General features: G+C 42.7%; 1 protein-coding gene across 1 annotated transcript in view; it reads left to right on the top strand.

Moving 5' to 3' along the window:
* Positions 1–12,666: 12,666 nt before the first annotated feature.
* The window catches only part of LOC135552397 (dolichyl-diphosphooligosaccharide--protein glycosyltransferase subunit STT3B), a 97,368-nt gene continuing 88,169 nt past the window's right edge, over positions 12,667–21,865 (top strand). Inside the window, exon 1 of the mRNA XM_064983980.1 lies at positions 12,667–13,134. Within this exon, the coding sequence (XP_064840052.1) occupies positions 12,875–13,134 (260 nt within the window). The 5' untranslated portion in view covers positions 12,667–12,874. The remainder of the gene's footprint in view (positions 13,135–21,865) is intronic.

The following is a 21,865-nucleotide window of genomic DNA, read 5'->3' as shown; positions in this document are numbered from 1 at the left end:
ACCACACTATCTACCTAGAGAGTTTTCATCTGTATTTTTCGTAGCTGTCCATGTCACGCCCTGACCATAGTTTGCTTTGTATGTTTATAGGTTTTGTTTGGTCAGGGTGTGATCTGAGTGGGCATTCGATGTTGTATGTCTAGTTTGTCTGTTTCTGTATTTGACCTGATATGGTTCTCAATCAGAGGCAGGTGTTAGTCATTGTCTCTGATTGGGAACCATATTTAGGTAGCCTGTTTTGTCATTGTGGGTTGTGGGTGATTGTCTATGTTAGTTGCTTGTGTCAGCACAGTTCTTGTTATAGCTTCACGGTCATTATTCGTTTACTGTTTTGTATTCAGTGTTCAGTGCTTTCTTTAATTAACGTATCATCATGAACACATACCACACTGCATTTTGGTCCGCTTCTTACGACGATCGTGACAGAATCACCCACCACAACCGGACCAAGAGGCGTGGTAACGGGCAGCAGCAGCAGCCAGCATCACAAGACTCATGGACATGGGAGGACGAGTTGGACGGAAAAGGACTCTGGGCACAGCCAGGGGGATATCGACGCCCCAAAGCAGAGCTGGAGGTAGCGAAGGCAGAGGAGCTGGTATGAGGAGGCAGCACGGTGGCGCGGTTGGAAGCCCGAGTCAGCCCCAAAAATTATTGGGGGGGAGTGTGGTGAAGTCAGGTAGGAGACCTGTGCCAACTGCCCGTGCTTACCGGAGAGCGAGAGGGACCGGGCAGGCACTGTGTTATGCTGTGGAATGTCGTATGGTCAGATGAAACCAAAAATAGAACATTTTGGTAAAAACTCAACTCGTCGTGTTGAGGACAAAGAATGCAAATCCAAAGAACACCATACCTACTGTGAAGCATGGGGGTGGAAACATCATGCTTTGGGGCTGTTTTTCTGCAAAGGGACCAGGACGACTGATCCGTGTAAAGGAAAGAATGAATGGGGCCATGTATCGTGAGATTTTGAGTGAAAACCTCCTTCCATCAGCAAGGGCATTGAAGATTAAACGTGGCTGGGTCTTTCAGCATGGCAATGAAGGAGTGGCTTCGTAAGAAGCATTTCAAGGTCCTGGAGTGGCCTAGCCAGTCTCCAGATCTCAACCCCATAGAAAATCTTTGGAGCGAGTTGAAAGTCCGTGTTGCCCAGCAACAGCCCCAAAACACCACTGCTCTAGAGGAGATCTGCATGAAGGAATGGGCAAAAATACCAGCAACAGTGTGTGAAAACCTCGTGAAGACTTACAGAAAACGTTTGACCTCTGTCATTGCCAACAAAGGGTATAATATTTTCCACCATAATTTGCAAATAAATTCATTAAAAATCCTACAATGTGATTTTCTGGATTTTCTTCTCAATTTGTCTGTCATAGTTGAAGTGTACCTATGATGAAAATTACAGGCCTCTCTCATCTTTTTAAGTGAGAGAACTTACCCAATTGGTGGCAGGCTAAATACTTTTTTGCCCCACTGTATACTGAACGTTTGGTTCCATATACAGATCGGCTAGATAGCTCGTTACACATCCATAGGCATACCGTTTAAAAACAATCCTCCACTGCACAATAAGCAATAGCATAGCTAGCTACGTTATTTCATCTATCTGCATTGCATGGCAAATATCAGCAAAGAAAGCATACAAAATTGCACATTGAATTAATTTGAATGCAGTAAATGCTTTAGCTAGCTAGATTCTTTACATCGACTGTTTCACAAGACGACAGCCTGGTTTGCTGGTTGTTTCAGGATTCCCTAAAACATTAAACAACCAGAATTACAATTTCATACTCATGTCACAACACCCAAGCTCGTCCGCTAGTTTGCTAAATCGCAATTTTCGTAAATTAACTTTATGATAAAAATATATGCATATGTAACAGTATAGCTTCCGTCCCTCTCCTCACCCCAACCTGGGCTCGAACCAGGGACCCCCTCAAGAAGCATCGTTACCCATCGCTCCACAAAAGCCCCGGCCCTTGCAGAGCAAGGAGAACCACTACTTCAAGGTCTCAGAGCAAGTGATGTCACCGATTTAAACGCTATTAGCACGCACCACCGCTAACTAGCTAGCCATTTCACATCGGTTACTCATAATCGTTTGTCTCTACATGAACTAATATATTCATGTCAACAGTACATGTTTTGCATGATTCGTTATAATGTTATAATCACATTTGCTTCCATCCTAGTATTTTTGTCAGCCATCTTTGCTGAAGAAAGTCTCCAGCCAATTCCTCATGGGAACTACTCGATATGATTGGTCGCCGTGGTGATTTGTATAAAGTTGGGAACATTTTAGATTTTTCACCGCCTCTTACGTCACCTTCGCACCGCCCAAAGGTCCCCGCCCTCTCCGCTTCTCACCGCTTCCCATCCATTGAAATGAATGAGAAGCGGTCTTTCACCGCACGGCATCTTGTGCTAGTATATCATGCCCTCGGTTACCTGGTTAAAACGCTTGCTCAGTAGCCTAACTTCCTTTCATTGGCAACGATGAGCCAGTGAGTTGACATTAGCCTACTATATATAGCTACATATTGAACTTCTATCCTCTCAGGTAAGGGGCACATTGTATGAATGTATTGTTGGATCAGAATCTCCGTTATAATCATTGGCCAGTGTGGAGAATTAAGTAGTCACAAATCCAAATCCCTATCTCAATCCATGGATAATTTAGGAAAGGGCATCACTTTCCTCCGAGGCATTTTACTAGTGACCATATGTTGGCTGCAAGCTGAGGGTCTAGTGAACTGACACACATAATTATTAGATTTATAATAACTATCAAGGTGCTACTAATAACTGTAGAAGTTGCAACTGAAGTTGAATGACCTTAACCCAGTTTCAGGCCCTATTTAAATTGCGTAACGTCATAGGGCAAAATTAATGACATAATGCATGTGTAACAAAACCATAGAGATCCTATTAAACTATTCTAAATCTATGGACAGAACATTTATTTTCAATAGCGTGACGTCAAATGTCAAAATGAGTGACTAACCGAACTTGCATAGTTTTTTTTAAGCGACACGTAGCCTACCGGAATGCCGAAAAAATACGGGGGAAACTGTTGTTACATGCAAAGGGAATTTTGTTTATCATATTAGACCAACTTTATTTAACTCCCGGGATGTTATTGTTTTAAGAGCTGTGTAAAATAAGTTATGGTAATTTTAAGCAAAATACAGCTAGTCTAATGTATATATATATTTAAACACTTCATGGTCCTATTTCATCGTTTCGGGGTTCATCTGGATCATTGGGGGTAATATGCGTGGGTTGGGATGATGAAATAGATTCACCCCGAACGCACAAATAGTTATGTGCGCCAGTGTCTGCAACACGCCTAACCAATGTAACAAAATTGCAACCTAACGATCAACGAAAAAATGTTGATGTGATGATCCAGCAAGGTTTTGTAAAACTTTTTGCAGCCTATGCTTCATCATATGAACATTACTTCATGTGTTACATCAATCAATATCAGACATGTTTTGCATTTTGAAGTAGCTCTAAGACTTTTTTGAAGGAGGATCCTCACAGTGAGAATACAAAAAATAAAAAGTATCCAATAATCGAAGCAGGACATTAATCAAGGCAATATTCATCGCAAATATAATTATTTAATTAAATAATTTAATTAGTTGAAATTTGACTGAGGATATTTGGTCTTATTGTAGTGTGCATTTCCCCCAGTAGAGGGCAGAGTTGTCCTATAAGACATTCACACAAATCTAAAGTATCAGCACATGATGTCAGAGCTGCTGTTTAAACACAGTAGTATATGCCTCATTAATTGGAGAATTCTGGTGAATGGCAAAATAACAGTATCTTGTTTGTATACAATATTGTGTGCATTTCCATGACTTCATGAGACAGAGGCATTTTCATTATGCCTATGTCTCATGAATAGTATTAACGTAGGGGCTGAGGTAGAAAGAAATGAAAGACTTTCCATTTCTAAATGTCTCACTCATAGCCAATGTCCAACCAACCAACCAAACACTTGAGTCATTCTGTGTCCAGGTGTGCCCTAATTGGAACACACACACACATACACACAGACACAGGTTTTTTCTGGTATTACATCACCGTGCAATTCCACTTACCCTTTAACATTGTTACCGGGCACAGTATAATATTTCACACAGACACATGATAACTCTTTGCATAATACTAAACCCATCACTCCATACCCCCAGCCCTCCAATCACAGTGTTCACTAACCCGATTAACCCTTTGAGTGGGTGGCAAGAGAGGGCATGGAAACAAATGCTTGGCCAAAACACCTTTCACTTCTGCTGATGTAATGCCAAGCACAGCAAGAGACAAGCTATGGCCAAATCTGCTATCAATGAGACATAAGGTTACCATGGCAACTCATCATACATCATCTGTCATAGCAAGCTGATGTACTGTATGCTTTGGTGAGAGTAACAAACAACAACAGGGAAGCTTGAGTATGGGGAGGACACCGTACACAAATAATTCTAGCAGAGAACAACTGAATATCACAGTTGAGTGAGACTCCATACCCTCCTCATTAAGCAAATGTCATGAGTAACATTGACCTAACCCTATGATAGGATTCGCTTACATCAACCCATAGCCATAGGATCATATGATGCTTAGTTGATGATCTGCTAGGCATTCCCTTAGGCTTGTGCTACTGTAGCAGTGCACAGTAAGTCAAGTAGAAAAGCTCAGAATCGTAAAGTTAGTTGATTTGCCATTAGGATAAGACTTCCAATCATCCCGGATCCAGGAGAAGCAGAGATGCGACAGAGATAAGTCGACAGCATTAGGAGCCCTTAGCCCAGCTCTTCGTTTCAGACATGGGGTCAGAGGATGGATGTAGGAGACGGAGAGAGAGCTGCATGAATTGAATAGATCCTGTCTCCCATGTTTTACAAGCAGGTGAAACAGCAGCACTGCTGTGAGTGAATGCTATCAAGATATCACTCTCGGCCACTGCGTTCTCATGTCACAGACCGCATAGTCGCTGGTGAATTCATCGCCTAGCAGCTAGCCGCATTGACAGACAGCCTAACTCCACCTTCCTCGCCTCTCTTCCTTCTTTCCATCTCTCCCTCCCTCAGTTTGTCCACGAGGCCAGCTCAGTTTAACTTTATTACAGGGGCGTGCGTGAATGGTGCACTGTGAGACGACGGAGCTATGGCGACCGGGGAAGAATCGATTAGACACGGCCAGGCCACTGAGGCACAGTCTGGGTTGAGGGCTGCTCTGTATTGAATCTCATTTGCTGCATGGCTTTTTGATCAGGAAAATAGAACAGAGCAGGCCTGCAGGTTATTCTGACTGCAAATCATGAGCCAGCTGTTTTAATAGAAATCTGGAAGAGCCTTGAATTAACCTCTACAATCCGACACTTTGTATCATTGTGGAACATAACATGACACGTTCCTTCACTGTCGGTAAAGGAAAGAGAGAGGAAAGTCAGAGGAAAAGTGGGCTGAAGGGTTCACTCATGTATTGTGTCTTTACTATGGAGGATTCTCTTTCAACTATAGAATGGCCTGAAGGGCCCACCTTGTGGCCACTTAATATTTTGCGTTCCTAATACAGGTCACCACTCCAATAGAATATACTTGCACACATATTGTTTCCTGGCTCTTGCGGTTCTCTTTGTTTCATTACAGTCAATACACTCTCACTAACAACCTTGCTTCCACCTCTTGCTAACTATCAGATTTGTGACATACTACTGGTTATATGTCTGAGGTCAGTTACATGTTCGCTGACAATGCTATTATTCATTCACTTTCTTTTTCTGTATCATTGACGTTGACTTTAGGGCGAAATTTTGACCTTAAAAGCCATGCAGTCTTTGCAAATGTATTTTTTAAATCATCACGATATGTCTAATACATCACTGTGTGTGTTTATTTAATGAAAATAAAATCTGCATTCATTTGATATGCCATTCATTTGGTCATTGAAATGCTCAGTCTGATTGTGTGGGGATTCGGAAACAAATGTGAAGATATTTGGATACACAGTCCTGATTGACTGATAGAATGGTCTTAGAGCCCACCCCCTGACTCAAATGAACAGTCATTGGTCTATTATAAACAGATCACATTGTGATGTCATGATGTGGGCCAAAAGTTCCATCCCACCTGAACAGGCTAAAGTTCCAGCAATTGTTTCAAACAGCGCTAACACAAAAAATCTAAAGCTCTTGACCTCATGGTGTGGAATTATCATTTAAAAAACAGGAAAATCCAGTTTTCAACTGTACTGCCCCTTTAAAGCCAACATGGAACCTGTTTGGTTAATTCGTCATCATTAATTCGTCATCAATATTCTGCTGCCAGAATATTGCCGTCTAGTTTTTGGGGGTGTCACCCAAGTAACATCCCATAAATCTGTTGTTTTTCAAATTAAATGGCAGACTTTGGCCGCTCAAGAATCTCAGAGTGAAGCTATTCGTCAGCCGAGGCAGCTTGGAAATTATGAGGCACACTTGTTTTCAACATCTGAATCATATTTTTTGTCTGTGGGATGATGTTAGGCCAAGTTCAACTGTTTTTCACGTGTAACATTTCTCATTCTTGAATGGCAGGCTATCAACCTCAAGAGGCATCATGGGGAGCAGCTCGGAGCAGTTCTCATCTATAACGAAGCCAGGGAGCTTGTTGAAGAGGCAGCCATGCTTTTAGGAGGTAAAAACACAGCATCCCCTTCAGGGGCTGACATAAACTGCTAAACAACTGATGCCTTCGTTATTCTCAGGTAGATGTGAGTATGTGCATGATGAGCTGTTTGTTCTCTCTGAGCCAGAACTTTCTCCAAGTTTTTACAGTTAAGTATCTCAATCGGACTGGAAAGGTTGCATCTATTGTGCAGATCCAGCTGTATGCCTCAACCACAAATTGAAAAGATAAGATCGTCTAAGATCTGGAAATTTTACGGTGCTTACCATTTTCATTAATTTGGGTACAGAGAGGCAAAAAAGTATTTAGTCAGTCACTTAAAAAGCCTGTAATTTTCATCATAGGTACACCTCAACTATGACAGACAAAATGAGTTTAAAAAAATCCAGAAAATCACATTGTAGGATTTTTAATGAATTTATTTGCAAATTATGGTGGAAAATAAGTATTTGGTCACCTACAAACAAGCAAGATTTCTGGCTCTCAAAGACCTGTAACTTCTTCTTTAAGAGGCTCCTCTGTCCTCCACACGTTACCTGTATTAATGGCACCTGTTTGAACTTGTTATCAGTATAAAAGACACCAATCCACAACCTCAAACAGTCACATTCCAAACTCCACTATGGCCGAGACCAAAGAGCTGTCTAAGGACACTAGAAACAAAATTGTAGACCTGCACCAGGCTGGGAAGACTGAATCTGCAATAGGTAAGCAGCTTGGTTTGAAGAAATCAACCATGGGAGCAATTATTAGCAAATGGAAGACATACAAGACCACTGATAATCTCCCTCGATCTGGGGCTCCACGCAAGATCTCACCCCGTGGGGTCAAAATGATCACAAGAACGGTGAGCAAAATTCCCAGAACCACACGGGGGGACCTAGTGAATGACCTGCAGAGAGCTGGGACCAAAGTAACAAAGCCTACCATCAGTAACACACTACGCCGCCAGGGACTCAAATCCTGCAGTGCCAGACGTGTCCCCCTGCTTAAGCCAGTACATGTCCAGGCCCGTCTGAAGTTTGCTAGAGAGCATTTGGATGATCCAGAAGAAGATTGGGAGAATGTCATATGGTCAGATGAAACCAAAATATAACTTTTTGGTAAAAACTCAAATCGTTGTGTTTGGAGGACAAAGAAAGCTGAGTTGCATCCAAAGAACACCATACCTACTGTGAAGCATGGGGGTGGAAACATCATGCTTTGGGGCTGTTTTCATGCAAAGGGACCAGGACGACTGATCCGTGTAAAGGAAAGAATGAATGGGGCCATGTATCGTGAGATTTTGAGTGAAAACATCCTTCCATCAGCAAGGGCATTGCAGATGAAACGTGGCTGGGTCTTTCAGCATGACAATGATCCCAAACACATCGCACGGCCAGCGAAGGAGTGGCTTCGTAAGAAGCATTTCAAGGTCCTGGAGTGGCCTAGCCAGTCTCCAGATCTCAACCCCATAGAACATCTTTGGAGGGAGTTGAAAGTCCGTGTTGCCCAGCAACAGCCCCAAAACATCACTGCTCTAGAGGAGATCTGCATGGAGGAATGGGCCAAAATACCAGCAACAGTGTGTGAAAAACTTGTGAAGACTTACAGAAAACGTTTGACCTCTGTCATTGCCAACAAAGGGTATATAACAAAGTATTGAGATAAACTTTTGTTATTGACCAAATACTTATTTTCTACCATAATTTGCAAATGTATTAATTAAAAATCCTACAATGTGATTTTCTGGATTTTTTTCTCATTTTGTCTGTCATAGTTGAAGTGTACCTATGATGAAAATTACAGGCCTCTCTCATCTTTTTAAGTGGGAGAACTTGCACAATTGGTGGCTGACTAAATACTTTTTTGCCCCACTCTATGTGGCATACAACTGGATCTCCACAATATTTTGCCTGGGATGTGGACAAATCGTACCAGACCTTTGTCAAAAGCTTTGTTTTTTAATTGTAATGTCCCGTAATAATTTATTGCATTTGTAAAGTGCTTCTCATTATACAGAATCATTTCTAAGTCCACAAAATAAACGCCATTGACAAGGACACCAAGGAGCACAGCTATCAACAGTAAGCCTTCACAACGAGAAAGATAATAGGCTCGTTTTAAAGGAGCCCAGAGTCCGTGGTGACTTCAGGTGGTCTGGGAGGGCATTCCAGAGGCATCTTCCTACGCTCTTAAAAAAGAGGTGCTGTTTAGAACAGGAAAGTGTTATTTGGCTGTCCTCATAGGAGAGCCCTTTGAACAACTAGTTTTGGTTCCGGGTGAAATCCTTTCCACAAAGGGTTCTACGTGGAACCCAAAGGGTTATATCTGAAACCAATGGGTTCTTCCATTCTACTACCTTTTTTTCCCAAGAGTGTAAAGTACTCCTAACTAACAGTACCTTTTTTTGTTGGATGATTGATATATTGCAAGACTATTTTGGCATGTTGCGCAAGCCAGAGTCCATAGTCTCACATTGTCTGCCTTCTACTACTTACAGTGCTGTAAATCTGTCCAAGTGAGACTATAGTCAATGTGACACACTCTCAGGCATACACAGTTTCAGAGCAAATTTCACCACTTGCCAGGGTTAAGACAGTTGATACCCACATATTAACACCAGAGATCATTTGGCTTCCTGCCCCCTTCAACACCAATTTATAACCAGAAGCTGTCTGTGTTAAAAGGAAATGAACAACGCTTTGGTAAAATTGGATTAATATTATGTTGCCATAGAAACATGTTTTAATTTGGGCAGGTTTAATAGAGCAATTATGCAGGTGCCTTTAATAACCCTTGTATTTATTTGTAACTTATTGCTACCTTTGTAATACAGGATTACAACCCAGCTGTAGGTTGACTATGTGAACATGTTGAAAAGGGCACATTTAAGTCTCTATATTATGCATTTTTAACTTGTAGCGTACTATAGGCTTTCAGGTCTTATTTTGTTTGGTTGACAAAATATGGTGTCCTTGGTCAGAATACATAGATATAGATAGAATACATACATGCAGAATACATAGATATCCACTTGTGATTGTGATGCACAGCTGCATATGCTGTGCTGTTTGAGGTTGTAGCACTGTTAGAATACGTAGAGCTCAAAGTCAATGCATGCATTGTTCATGAGTACCGCATGCTGTTTAGCCCATTATATTGTTAAAAGTCCCTGCTTTCACACAAAAAAAACAACATTTAAATGATTTCTAACTCTGTTTGCAACATTGTAGTGCTTGAAAAATAACCTTAAGTATTAAAAATACTCAAAGTAATAAACTAGATGACCGGCTCTCTTGAAAAGCAATGGAGACAAAACATCCTGTCTCTGTGTTTTTACATGCAAGTGATGTTCGTCAAGTTATTACCATTTTGATATTATCATTTGGTAATTTGCTAGCCTTGGCCTTTCTGTAGCTTCTTTTTGAGCTTTTATTATAATGCAGATGTGTTAAGGCAAGGTAAGGCAAGTGGTTAATGCTGGAACTTGATGTGCTTGCTTTTCTGATTCCTCTTGATTTCCATCTTGTATAACAGACTGTGCCATCAGATTAAGCTCTGCACTACAATTCACACACTTATCTGCATGAAATTGGATGCATCATTAAAAAGCACATTGCAAAATACGTGTTTCTAATAACTGCGGCATTGAGGAAGGTCGTCTGCGACTTGACCCCAGCTTACATGACAAGAAGAAGCGCAATTGTGATTGGTTTGAGATGATTGGAGGCCTACAGTGTGAAATCCCGACAAATTGCTTGAGCCGACGTATGGAATGGGACTCCAATGCTCTCAAACAGACCATGTCGGTTTCAAAGACCCATCCATTTGGATGATATTGTGGTACCACTAGCAGGCCTCTTTACCTTCTCAACCTCAGAGCAGACACCGCTTATTCCTTATGACCCAACAGACAAATGGAGGATTATGACAATTTTCAACCTGATGTTGCTCACTACCGATGACTGTGAATTTTTGTACTTTGCTTATAAGCCTAGGGAAAAGGGGACCTTCCCCCCCCCTTTTTATATCTATTTTTGTACACTTGTGAGCCATAACAAATAAGTTATGAACCTCAGATTGTTTACTAGATTTGAAGTCCCCAACCCGCCATCTTGATTCTTTGTATGCTAGGCCTTAGCTGAGCAAGCACCTGCAGACTATATCTGTCTCGCGGCATGCCTCTTTAAAGAACTCATGAAAGCCAGTAAACAAGGAGCCATGAAAGACAGAGAGGAACAAACAGATACTCGGGGCTCTCTCTCAGGAGACAGAAGCAAGTGAATCTGCCATGCCTAGCCAGCATCTGCATCCAAAGCAGCTCGTTTTCATCTGGGCTGTGACAATGGATGCCATTGAAACTATCTTCACTGCGTTGTTTTCCATTGATTCAAAGGTCACACTTTCAGGATTTTTTTGGAGGGTAATATGCCTGTTGTGGAATATGCAGGCATTTGTGATGAATGAGAGACATTTTCTCTGGCTGAATTCCTCCCCTTGGCTTTGAGTTGCAGCAATAGCACACATATGCAGTGGTTTGTCTGTATTATGGATCTAATCTGATTCTGGTTTACCTGCAAGGCATCACACCATCACTCTTTCTTTCATCCTTCATCTGCTTCTCTTTATCTCCCTCTTATATCTGTCTCCGTCATCTCTCTATCCAGGCCCACCGTTAAGCTGGCCCAAGCTTCAATTACCCACCAATGTTCCGCTATGAATATTCTTCCCATTTTCTATGTGACCCAATGGTACTGTACATCTGTACATTGACTGTGAAAGTTGATAGCCTTCTCTGTGTTTATGGTACTGGTGTGTCATGCCACACTGAGGCAACACAGATGTTGCATTGTCGGGAAGTGAGTTGAATAAAACCATTTTTAGATTGGCTATTTCATATCACATTCTTCATAACATCTATTCATATTCAATGTTTCCCAAGATCACTTTTTAAAAATGTATATTCAATTACCCTATTTTTCATGGAAAAGCTACTTCATTATTTTTCAGGGTAAAATGCAGTGAAGATACATTTTCAAGGGCAAGGACTGTGTAGGTTGGCTTGAATGATGTACCTAATATAGATATAACAGCCAAGTATGCAACAGATGCTGTATTCCAGCAACGTGTCAAGAATACCTTTTTTACTTGTATTTATGTCTGTTGAATACAAATTGGTGTGCATTGTAGTAATAAGTACTGTTATAATACCCACATTAGTTTTCCCACCAGGGATGTAAAATGCCCATGAGTCTTTCTTGTCTCATGGAACATATTGTGATGAATGTTTGATATTGCACACACAAATACATTTGTGGCAGAATCCAATATTTTAGCATTTCAATCAACCAATCATTGATCTCCAATCAATTGTATCACAGTCAATTAAAAAAACTCACCCATTTCCTCTGTTGATGCCTACATATCTAAAAAGCATAGAATAAAAGATGCAAACTGTACTATCCAGAGAACTATACCTCGGTTACACAATGATTTATGGTGTACTTTTGTCTTTGCTGGGGGCCAAATAGTGAGGAGAACACATACATCTTTATAAATAACCATGCCTCAGCAGAGAACCTCCAAGGGCAATATAAATATCACTTCACATTAAAGTTATTCATCTTCACAATCTCAGTCTCTCTCCTGTCGACAAGACAAGACAACCCACCCATTCCATTCAGTCAGGGACATGTATCATGCAACCACTTTTTGGGCAGCTTGGTCAACATTTGAATCATGATCAAATCCACACAGTAAATGATTAAAGAAACCATAATTACTCATTTTTAAGCGGATATAACAATTATATTGTAGGCCCTATAATAAATACATTTCCAGGGTTTCAACATGCTTATGTCGGTTCTGACATTCCATTGGTAGATACATCGGTCTGTCATCGTAGTACTTGCGCGGGATTGGTTTCTTAATGTCCAACGGCTCAGCAGTCTTTGGCTCCTGTTGTACCTGTCGTTCTGTGAGAGGCTATCGGTGGTTCCTGTTTTTCCGCCCATTCCCTCCCCTCACCAGTCAGTCAGACCGACTTTTGGCGAGAGCGTGCTGTAGGTAATGGTGGTTGTCACTGACAAATGTGAATAAAAAGCCGGTGGATTTACAGTGAAGGTAAGGAGAGAAAACCACGTCAAAAATATAGGGAGCGGAACAGGAGTAAAGGGAGATAGGGAAGCGTGCTCTTTCAAACCACGCATAATATGGCGGAGCACCACACGGCTACTGACAGCAAGCACAAAGCGTCCTTGAATGCCGGGGGCTCGCTGCATGGTAACAGCCGACCTAACGCCGCGTGTGGAGGAGGGGGCAAAGGAGGCCTCTCTGGCGGACTGGCACAGCCGGCAGGGTGGCAGTCCTTACTCTCCTTTACCATTCTTTTTCTGGCCTGGTTGGCAGGCTTCAGCTCAAGACTTTTTGCAGTGATCCGGTTCGAGAGCATCATCCACGAGTTTGATCCATGGTAAGTAGTTAGCTAACTCATTTCCAGTATTAGCTAGCTAGCTAGCTAACAACTGCCTTTGGTTATGTTGTAGTAAATAGGCTCGCTAGCCACGAGCGACTCATGCTTGCTGCTGTTCTAGATGGGTTGATGCCTCGCTTTATTGACTGCACTGTGATGTCTGGCGATTTGTCTCCCTGACCGCACAATGCAGTTTCCCTAGTCAACTACTGTATCATGCACAACTTCACCGGTTGCAAAACTTTTACCGGACGGTTTTTCAAATATGATGAGTAACCTTAGCTCGCCAATCTAATAGCTAACCAGCTAGCGTTGTAAAACTAACACAGGTCAACCTGCAAAGCAATAATATGCTCCGTGTTATAAATAGGCTGACGGATTGTTAGCTAACTACAGTAACTTTAGCTAGGCAAGTAATGCCCCGAAGTCAGAACACCCTTGACATTTCCTCGTGAGGAATAGAACTTTGCTGTTCAAGTTGATAGGCTCTCCAACCCTGGTCCCAGAGAGCTGCCGCGCTGAAGGTTCACTCCGACTCTAATCTAGCACACCTTATTCTAATAACTAGCTGGTTGATAAATTTAATTAGGTTAGTTACAACTGGGGTTGGAGAGCCTTGTTCTAGTCATTCATTCATCGATTCACGCACTCATCCAAGTTAAGTATCCTAGCCAAAGTCAGTGTTATCGTGGCTCCAAGAGGACAGTCAGTACCACTTCACTTTGGGTAGGACATGGTCAACTAGGTTCTGCATCTCAGGTTTTAGAGTATAGTTTATAATTCCCAAAACATCCAAGGTTTTGGAAATGATTAATACTATAGAATAGGCATGTAAGTACTGCTCTACACAATGGTATTGTCCTCCTAACATTAATGTGGCCACTGGACAGCTTGAATGTAGTTGGACACTGCCAATTTATAATACAAATCAAGTTGATGTGGCATTTCTTATGACGGCAGGATTGAAACCCGGAAGCCAGGGGCCGTGTCTCCCCTCGATTTGTTCTTGGCCATTCCGTCACACTGTACACATTCTGCTATTGTTTATCTGTCAAAATGGTTCACACTGTACTGGCCGGCTGGCTGCACTGCCATTCATTTTTGGGGTTGTTATCAAATCGGTGTCCCATTCAAACAGCACTGCTGATGTGCTTTTATTTCATGTAGACTACTAGCCAATACTCAACTGTTGTTACTGGACTGACACAAGTATTGGCTAGTAGTGTACATGATTGCACAAGGTGCAAGCAAGGCGGTCCCTGCAGTTAAACATCTGAATTAGTGCATTATCATCAATAAAGTGCATTTTAATCTGCCTAGGCAGTGTTGGTGTGCACTCATTTTAAAGGGAAACTTTGGTATTTTGGCAATGAGGCCCTTCATCTACATCCCCAGAGGCAGATGAACTTGTGGATACCATTTTCATGTCTGTGTCCAGTATGAAGCAAGTTTTGCTAGCAAATGCTAACCGACGTTCGTGCAATGATTGGAAGTCTGAGTATTTGTTAGCGTGCTATGTTAATGAGCAGCGATAATTGGTAGATCCTGGGCTAATGTTGCACTTTTCACAGCTACTACTATTATTCCTCTCCAGTTCTAAGCACCAAGCTTTGTCCAGACCTAAGTGTGTTGTCTGTATGAAGTACCTTCAAGTAGAACACCAGAGAACCTCTTCAGCAAAATTACAAGGAGACTCAATGCAGAATTGCACTGTGTGAGTCCCAAATGACACCCAATGGGACCTGGTCAAAAGTATTGCACTATATAGGGAAAAGGGTGCCATTGATTATTTTGGCCGATGTCTGATATGCTGCCTAACGGACCACCTTGGGTGGGCACATGGTTTCCCAGCCGTTCTGTACGATAAATCGTTTGCTAGCTGTGTGATGTACTAAGTGACCTGAGGACTGTGGGAAGCTCATTCACCCATCTATCAAGCTCTCCCAGATGCATTAAAACCAGGCGTGTCATATTTGATGCAGCAGATGATTTGTAACTCTTGCTGCTGTTAGGAGTATATTCAAAGAGCGTTCCTCAAATCAATTCTCTTTCATGACATTGAGTTTGTCTTGAGCCTTGGTCTGTTTTTAATTTTAGATTAAATCGCTGTTAACTTCCAAATGCTTGTGATTAATGAATCAAGTGTTTTACTTACAAATGTCATGCTTATCTGAGGACTGAGTTGGTAATCTTGGTTGCCTAGATGCTATAATACCACTATTGTTTTTTGGTTGAGCCTCCTCTCCAGCTATATGAAACTAACCATTATGTTGAACAAGCAGGCAATTTGAAAATGCGAGATTGGTTCTGTCAGCAGTATGCCAAGCTAATATTGAAATATGCAAACATTTGTCTGTGATGGAACAGTGAGTGGCATGGCAAGCCTGTTATATTTCACATTGCTCTCTAAGATTGTATTCTCCCCACCTCTTGGACTTTTGGAGAACAGTTGGGGGTATTACAGTAATAATATAGCCAATTTGCCTTATTTGGTCTGTAGGCTACATGTTTCAAACACAAGGCTATGTCAATCAGTGTAAGACATGAGTTTCTACACAACCTAACTTTAGCATTGCTCACCATTGCCAAAACATCACTTGGATCTTTTAAACAATTACAGCACATCTCATTAATCAAGATGCTGCATTGACTGACTGAATGGACTGCAAACACGTCATTGAGCTTACTGAAGTTCATTCCACAAGCTTGAAATCCAAGCAATAGCCTACACACCTCTTTGGGGGGAAGTAACCCCCTAAATCCCCTCTGGCAAATTTCTCTCTCTTTGTTCAATATTTGCCAAGCTGCTGATGGAGCCATTCAATATCACTCAAAGGGGTTGATTCCCACATGTCTGTGGTAACATCTGTCTGGGTTATTGACTGAAAAGAAAGTGGATTTCATCCAGACAGTGCACATGTAGGGAACTGGGACTGTCTGTCCTCCAGTTATCCCTGGTCTACCGCACATGTAGGGAACTGGGACTGTCTGTCTGTCCAGTTATCCCTGGTCTACCGCACATGTACCGTGAACATATCAAGGCAGATTACTTGAAACAAGGAAAGTGCAACTCACTGCACTTACTCTGAAGCAGGATGTGGAAAAGTTCCAATTCTCATAGATATCTCCAACAGCAGCTTGGCTGAGGAGTATCCCAAAACCTAAGTTTATTCCCTGCAGCATCTGTCGCAGCCATCTGTCCAACAGCTAATGAAATATTCAGTGCAGTGTGGTGTCCAATTACCTGCAGTGGGTGGCAAACTTTGTAAAACAAAACAGAGTCCCTATAATGCATTGCTCGGCTCACACAGCACAGGGCACAAGGCTTGATTTGATCCAATCTCCCGCAATGAATTGGGCTTTACCAGTGCTTTGGCTCCATAGGTTATATACAATTGGAACTATGTCATCAAATGCAGGCCTAGGCCAGAATTGCAAGTACCTCAAATGGGTAATTAACCAAGGAGATGGAATGTTTTGTGATTCTTAAAACAAACAAAAGCAGCATTTTAAATGTACTCTGGATAGTGAGTGCACATGTTGAAAGAATCTTTATCTCGTTAGTGTTCTCGCATTGGATCACTCTACCCACCCTCTTGGAAGTGACTCATCGATTAGAATCACAGATCCATCCTGATGATCATTGAATTGACATGTAAAAAGGAACCTTTGTTGGGCTCCTGCAGATGAGGAAAGGCAGCTGTATGATGAAGGCTCCTGATAATTAGCCAAGCGTTGAGGAGACCTGTGAGATGAGACCAATCATTGTGCATTTCCTTGAAGCACATTTTCAATACCAAAGACTCTGATTGTGGTCTGGCTTCAGTTAGACGCTGCTCTCCAGTCCCAGGCGTAACAGAATTCGTATCACACCCAATACAGAGAGAACGATCACTCGCACCACTTTATTCTCCTGTTGTTTTCAATCAAGGTTGTTGATGCTAAGCTCACGATTAAATTCCATTTCCCGCATCCCCATCCCCAGGGTGCAGAGGCAGTGGTGGAGGCGATATGGCCGCCGTGTGCTGTTCCTACCCTGGGCACCTACAGCACGCATAGGAGCTGGCAGGAAGGAGCTTAGAGCCGAGGGGCCTCATTTTATAACCGTTGTGGAAATGTTACACTAAATATCTGTGTGCGCCATTTCTGAAAAGACTGATTTTATAAACTCGGGGCATACCATACATATGCACGCTTCTCCGTTATAAATCAGACCTCTGATAAAGCTGTGTGTGAACCAGAATTATAACTGCGCCTGAGCGCCCATCATTCGCCTTTTATGGTGACAATGTCCTTTTTTTTTGCTGTATAATTCATAACTATTAGCATTAGGCCATGGCATACAAAATACATTGTTGTTCAATATTTAGTTTATCAATAGATTCGATTTCTATGTCCTGGTATAGGCTCTGAGATTAAATAGGCAATGATGTCACGCTCATATCGCACAGCAATACTGTAGCCTAAGCCTTCCCATACTGTCAACTATTCTACATAAGTTACCTGTCTATTTACTGTGTTGGCTAGCTAAATGTACAAACAAAAATAAACTAATTGCAAAGACATGCAATCCAGCTCAAAGTTATACATGCTGTATATAGGTAGGAGCTACCGAAATGTAATTTTTGGAGAGTTTGGACATTTACAAGCAAATGTGAGACAAAAGAACAAAATTTTGACTCATGTTTGTCTGAAGGAAGAATGGTAATGGGTTTTGGAGTAGTATGTGTACATGCTGTGTCTGTGGAGTCTGGAGTCACTCGGGCAAGAGGCCTGCCTGCTCTGAGAAGATTGGATAAGAGCAGATGGGCTGAGAACGGAGAGGAGAATGCTGCCAATGTCCGTATTAACTGTAACAGTGATGATTGTCATGGGGGTAGAGTAACAGTCAGTTGGTCAGGTCTGTACAGCATTGGTCCGACCAGTCAGAATTTACGCTCTAAGACTGTTTTGATCACGTGGACTGGAATATGTTATGGGTTGCCTCTGGAGATGACATCAATGATTATGGTGGCTCAGTCAAAAAAAACGATGTGATACCGTTATTCTTTTCAAAATGTTCCTGACCCAAAAACCTTGGATTGATGGCAGCCTTGTAGGAAAACTTAAAGCGAGTGATGCTGCTTATAAACAGGGCAAGGCTGCCGGGGACAATAGGTTGGTTAAACAGTACAAATACGACCTACGCAAATCGATCAAGATGGCAAAACACAATTATAGGGACAAAGTGCAGGGGCAATGCAGGACACAAGGCATATGTGGCAGGGGAAAATACCTCTTTTCTCATGATTCGAGCACAATGACCACGAGCTGCCAAGGAGAGCCCCCGACGACAACGTGGGCTACACACACTCCACCGAGGACGTATGTAAGTCATTCAAACGTGTTAACCCTCACAAAGCTGCCAGCCTAGACATCATCCATAGCCGTGCCTTCAGAGCATGTGCACACCAGCGTACTGTTGTAAGCAAAACATTAGGAAATGTAGCTGGCTACATTCTTTCGATGATAAACATTAGAAATATGATGGCCATGCATAATTTCCCCCCAAAAATGTCTTGCTTTTTCATTGTACACACATTTTCTTATGGCCGCCAGCCAAAGCCAGTCATGCGTCATGCGTCGTCTGAAAAATGACCCGCTATACCGTGCTTCTTAGCACCTGCTCGCTTCATCCGGAAGCCAACTGTTCTAATATGTCAGAGGAAACACTGTACAACTGAAGTCAGCCTGCAGGTGCCCGTCCCACCACAAGGAGTTGCTAGAGTGATGAGCCAACTAAAGCCCCCCTAACCCGGACAACGCTGGGCCAATTGGCCGGTAATGACATCGAACTCCAGGCTGTAGTGCTTTAGACCAATGTGCCACTCGGGAGGCCCTACGGTAAGTTTCTTAATGTGCCAGGTGATGTGGATGCGATCTGCTTTCTCTCCTAACATACTGCACAAATTGACTTCAGGTATTTACTTAAATCTAAACATTTTTATATAGTTTCAACTGTATTGACAGTATTGAAAAACCATCCCGTGGCTATTTCCAAATACGTCGGTATACTGTTTACCGCCTAAGGGGTGTGTGTGTGTTTATATACACTCACACTGTAGAAATAAACCTAAGACTATAAAGCACCGGCATTCCTGTTTATTTCAATTGGTTTCATTGAGATGGACATTTTTCTTATTTTTGGATTATGATTGTGAATAGTGTTTGAGCAGGTTTTGCAGAGTCGTTGCCGTCTGCAGCAAAGTGCAAGGTCCTCCTATACAAACAGCCCTCATTTCATGAGGATGGACAAAGCTATGCTCAGCTGGGAAGAGGAATGTGGTTGAGTTACTCCGAATTGGCAATTGCTGACGTTCCCTTTTTTTCAGCCCAAATTAATTATACATAGGTATACCTAACGGTGTGGTACTGAAAGTGTGCAACAAGGCTGCCTAACAAGAGCCTCTTCCTGTCAGCAGCCCAGAGGCAATGCAGCATCACTGTGATAAAGGGCGACAGCGCGCTGGAGTATTTGTTAATGTGATTAATTGCTTACCGCTAAGACCCCAGTGGCCTTAAATATCGATGTCTTCCTGAAGGAGGCCAGCATCCTGGGGAGTGGGAGATAAAGCCTTAGGTGTTGTTTTTAGAGGTCTCTGTGTGAGGCTGTGTATGCAGTGGGGATGAGCTAGCGGAATGGTATAAAACGTATCGCTTGCAAAACCTGTAGGGTAGTATTCTGCCAATAAACCATAAGGCTTAAAATAATAATAATAATTTTACATCCTCTCCCTCGGACTACACACAATTGCTGCACTCAGGCTACCACTTTTAACTGGCATTAAAACAGCTCACAATTGCTGTTGTCAGTCAGTTCTTTCTCCCGCTCTCTCTCTGTATAGCCTACCCACATGCACTTGGATGCAGTTGTTCCATGACCAGCAGAACCTATCCATCTTGCAATAACAGACGGAACAGTGACCTCATCGTAGGTATCATCTCAGAATGATTGCTCTGTTTCGGTAGTGTGAGCGCCCGCCTGGCTTTCGCCACCCCCTTGCTTTGGCGTTACATCTCGGTGAACAGAAACGTCAGGAGTCTAGGGCCAGAATGTTGGTCAGAGATCTAAGGGACCTAATCTGCTGATGCACAAAAAAAGAGCCCCTCGTTGCCAGGTCCTGAGATTTCATTCTCACTTCCCTCCCTGAGAGGACGGTTAGTATTTAACTAATGTAGTGGTGGATTGATGGCCGCAAACTCTTAATTTACATTTTTTTTGTCTGCTTTTAGTTGGAGTTTGATCTCTGGGATATCGCCTATCTCTCTGGGATGGATATCAGGGGCGGAGGCTGGATGATGCTAGAAGCTCTGACAGCCAACGGTCGGTGGGGGCCAGAGGGGGGGGGGCAGATGGGGACCTTTCATGAGTGAGAGAATCAATTGTCCAAAAAATGCATTAGCCTATCAGTTTTTCATTGGGCAGGGAATCTTGTGGGGGTTGTTTTCCATTTACAAGACTAATGTTGAATTTCTTGTGAGCCTGATGGGGTTGCTTAGTGGGAGCAGAGCTGATTTAATAAGATCAACTGCTTAATATATTTTAGTGGAGAAGTTCAAATAGCTGAGTGCTTAAGTGTCAGTTTTGTTTCTGTCTTTCAACTATTTCCATATTAGCCTGTAACTCGTTTTTACAAACTTGATAGTGAAAGTCCTTAACTTCAAAAAGCAGTCTAGATAAGGTAGCATAACTGCAAGCAATCAAAGGGCTGTGGAAGCGAGGGCTATTGTGAAGATTGGGCCATAGTCTGCCTCTTGTGGGTTGGAAGAATCATTTACTAGATGGCTGTTGATCGGTATTTCCAGTGAGCTCATCTGGCATATTCTGTTATTGGTGGATTTTGCTGGCAGATTGGCTGACTGATTCTCTGGGGTTGTTAGTCCCTTTTGGCTGGTTACCTGGCAAGCTGATTGGCCAGCTGGCTACTTGGTGTATCTGGTCCTGCCGTCCAAGGCAGGGCAGAGGGGAGTTTTATTTAATGGGGCCTGATGTATTGTTTTCTCTGGACATGGGCACCATCTCAGTTTCTGCTGCTGTCTGTTGTAAGCACACAGTGTCCTCTTGGCACGGCTATAGAGGCGCCTTGCCCATTTTAGATATGCCGCTAGCTTTTGTTCAGGCCCGACTGCCCCCATGTTCGCCTGCTGCAGATGCTGCTATTGTTCAAGCAGTGTGTTCCAGCTCATCCCCCATTGCAATAAAGAAGAGCTGGCTTCATCGCAACCCGTGACATTATAGAACGGTGGCTCTCGGGCCACATCTTTGTTTCAGGTTGGCAAAACACTGACAGCCACTCAAGGACGAGGTTACACAGGGAGGTCATCATGGCGGAAGGAAAGGTGAAGGGCAGTGGGGAAAGGGAGAGCGGGGTGTCTTAAGAGGGACAGCTGGAATGGATTGTCATTCGGTGACAGCCAGAGAAAGACGATCAGATTACTGTCAAATCCCCTCACTCATCACGCCTCGCAGTTGCTAGTACTCTGACAGGTAGTCTGCGCAGGGTAGCCATGGAGAACCACAGGAGTGGACGAGAGGGGCAGTCTTAGCCCCCTGAGGATCAAGTGAGCCTGACATTCGGACAGCCCCTGAACTAAGCCTGATGGAGGTAAAAACCTGAGGTACAGCAGTATGATTGACGGGTGCAGAGCATACTGATCGTGCATGCATTCAGCGTAGTCAGGAAGCCTATTT

This window comes from Oncorhynchus masou, chromosome 13 (assembly GCF_036934945.1).
Source record: "Oncorhynchus masou masou isolate Uvic2021 chromosome 13, UVic_Omas_1.1, whole genome shotgun sequence".
Taxonomy (NCBI): domain Eukaryota; kingdom Metazoa; phylum Chordata; class Actinopteri; order Salmoniformes; family Salmonidae; genus Oncorhynchus; species Oncorhynchus masou.
The sequence above is the reverse complement of the archived record's forward strand: the minus strand, read 5'-3'. Positions and strand labels throughout refer to the sequence as shown.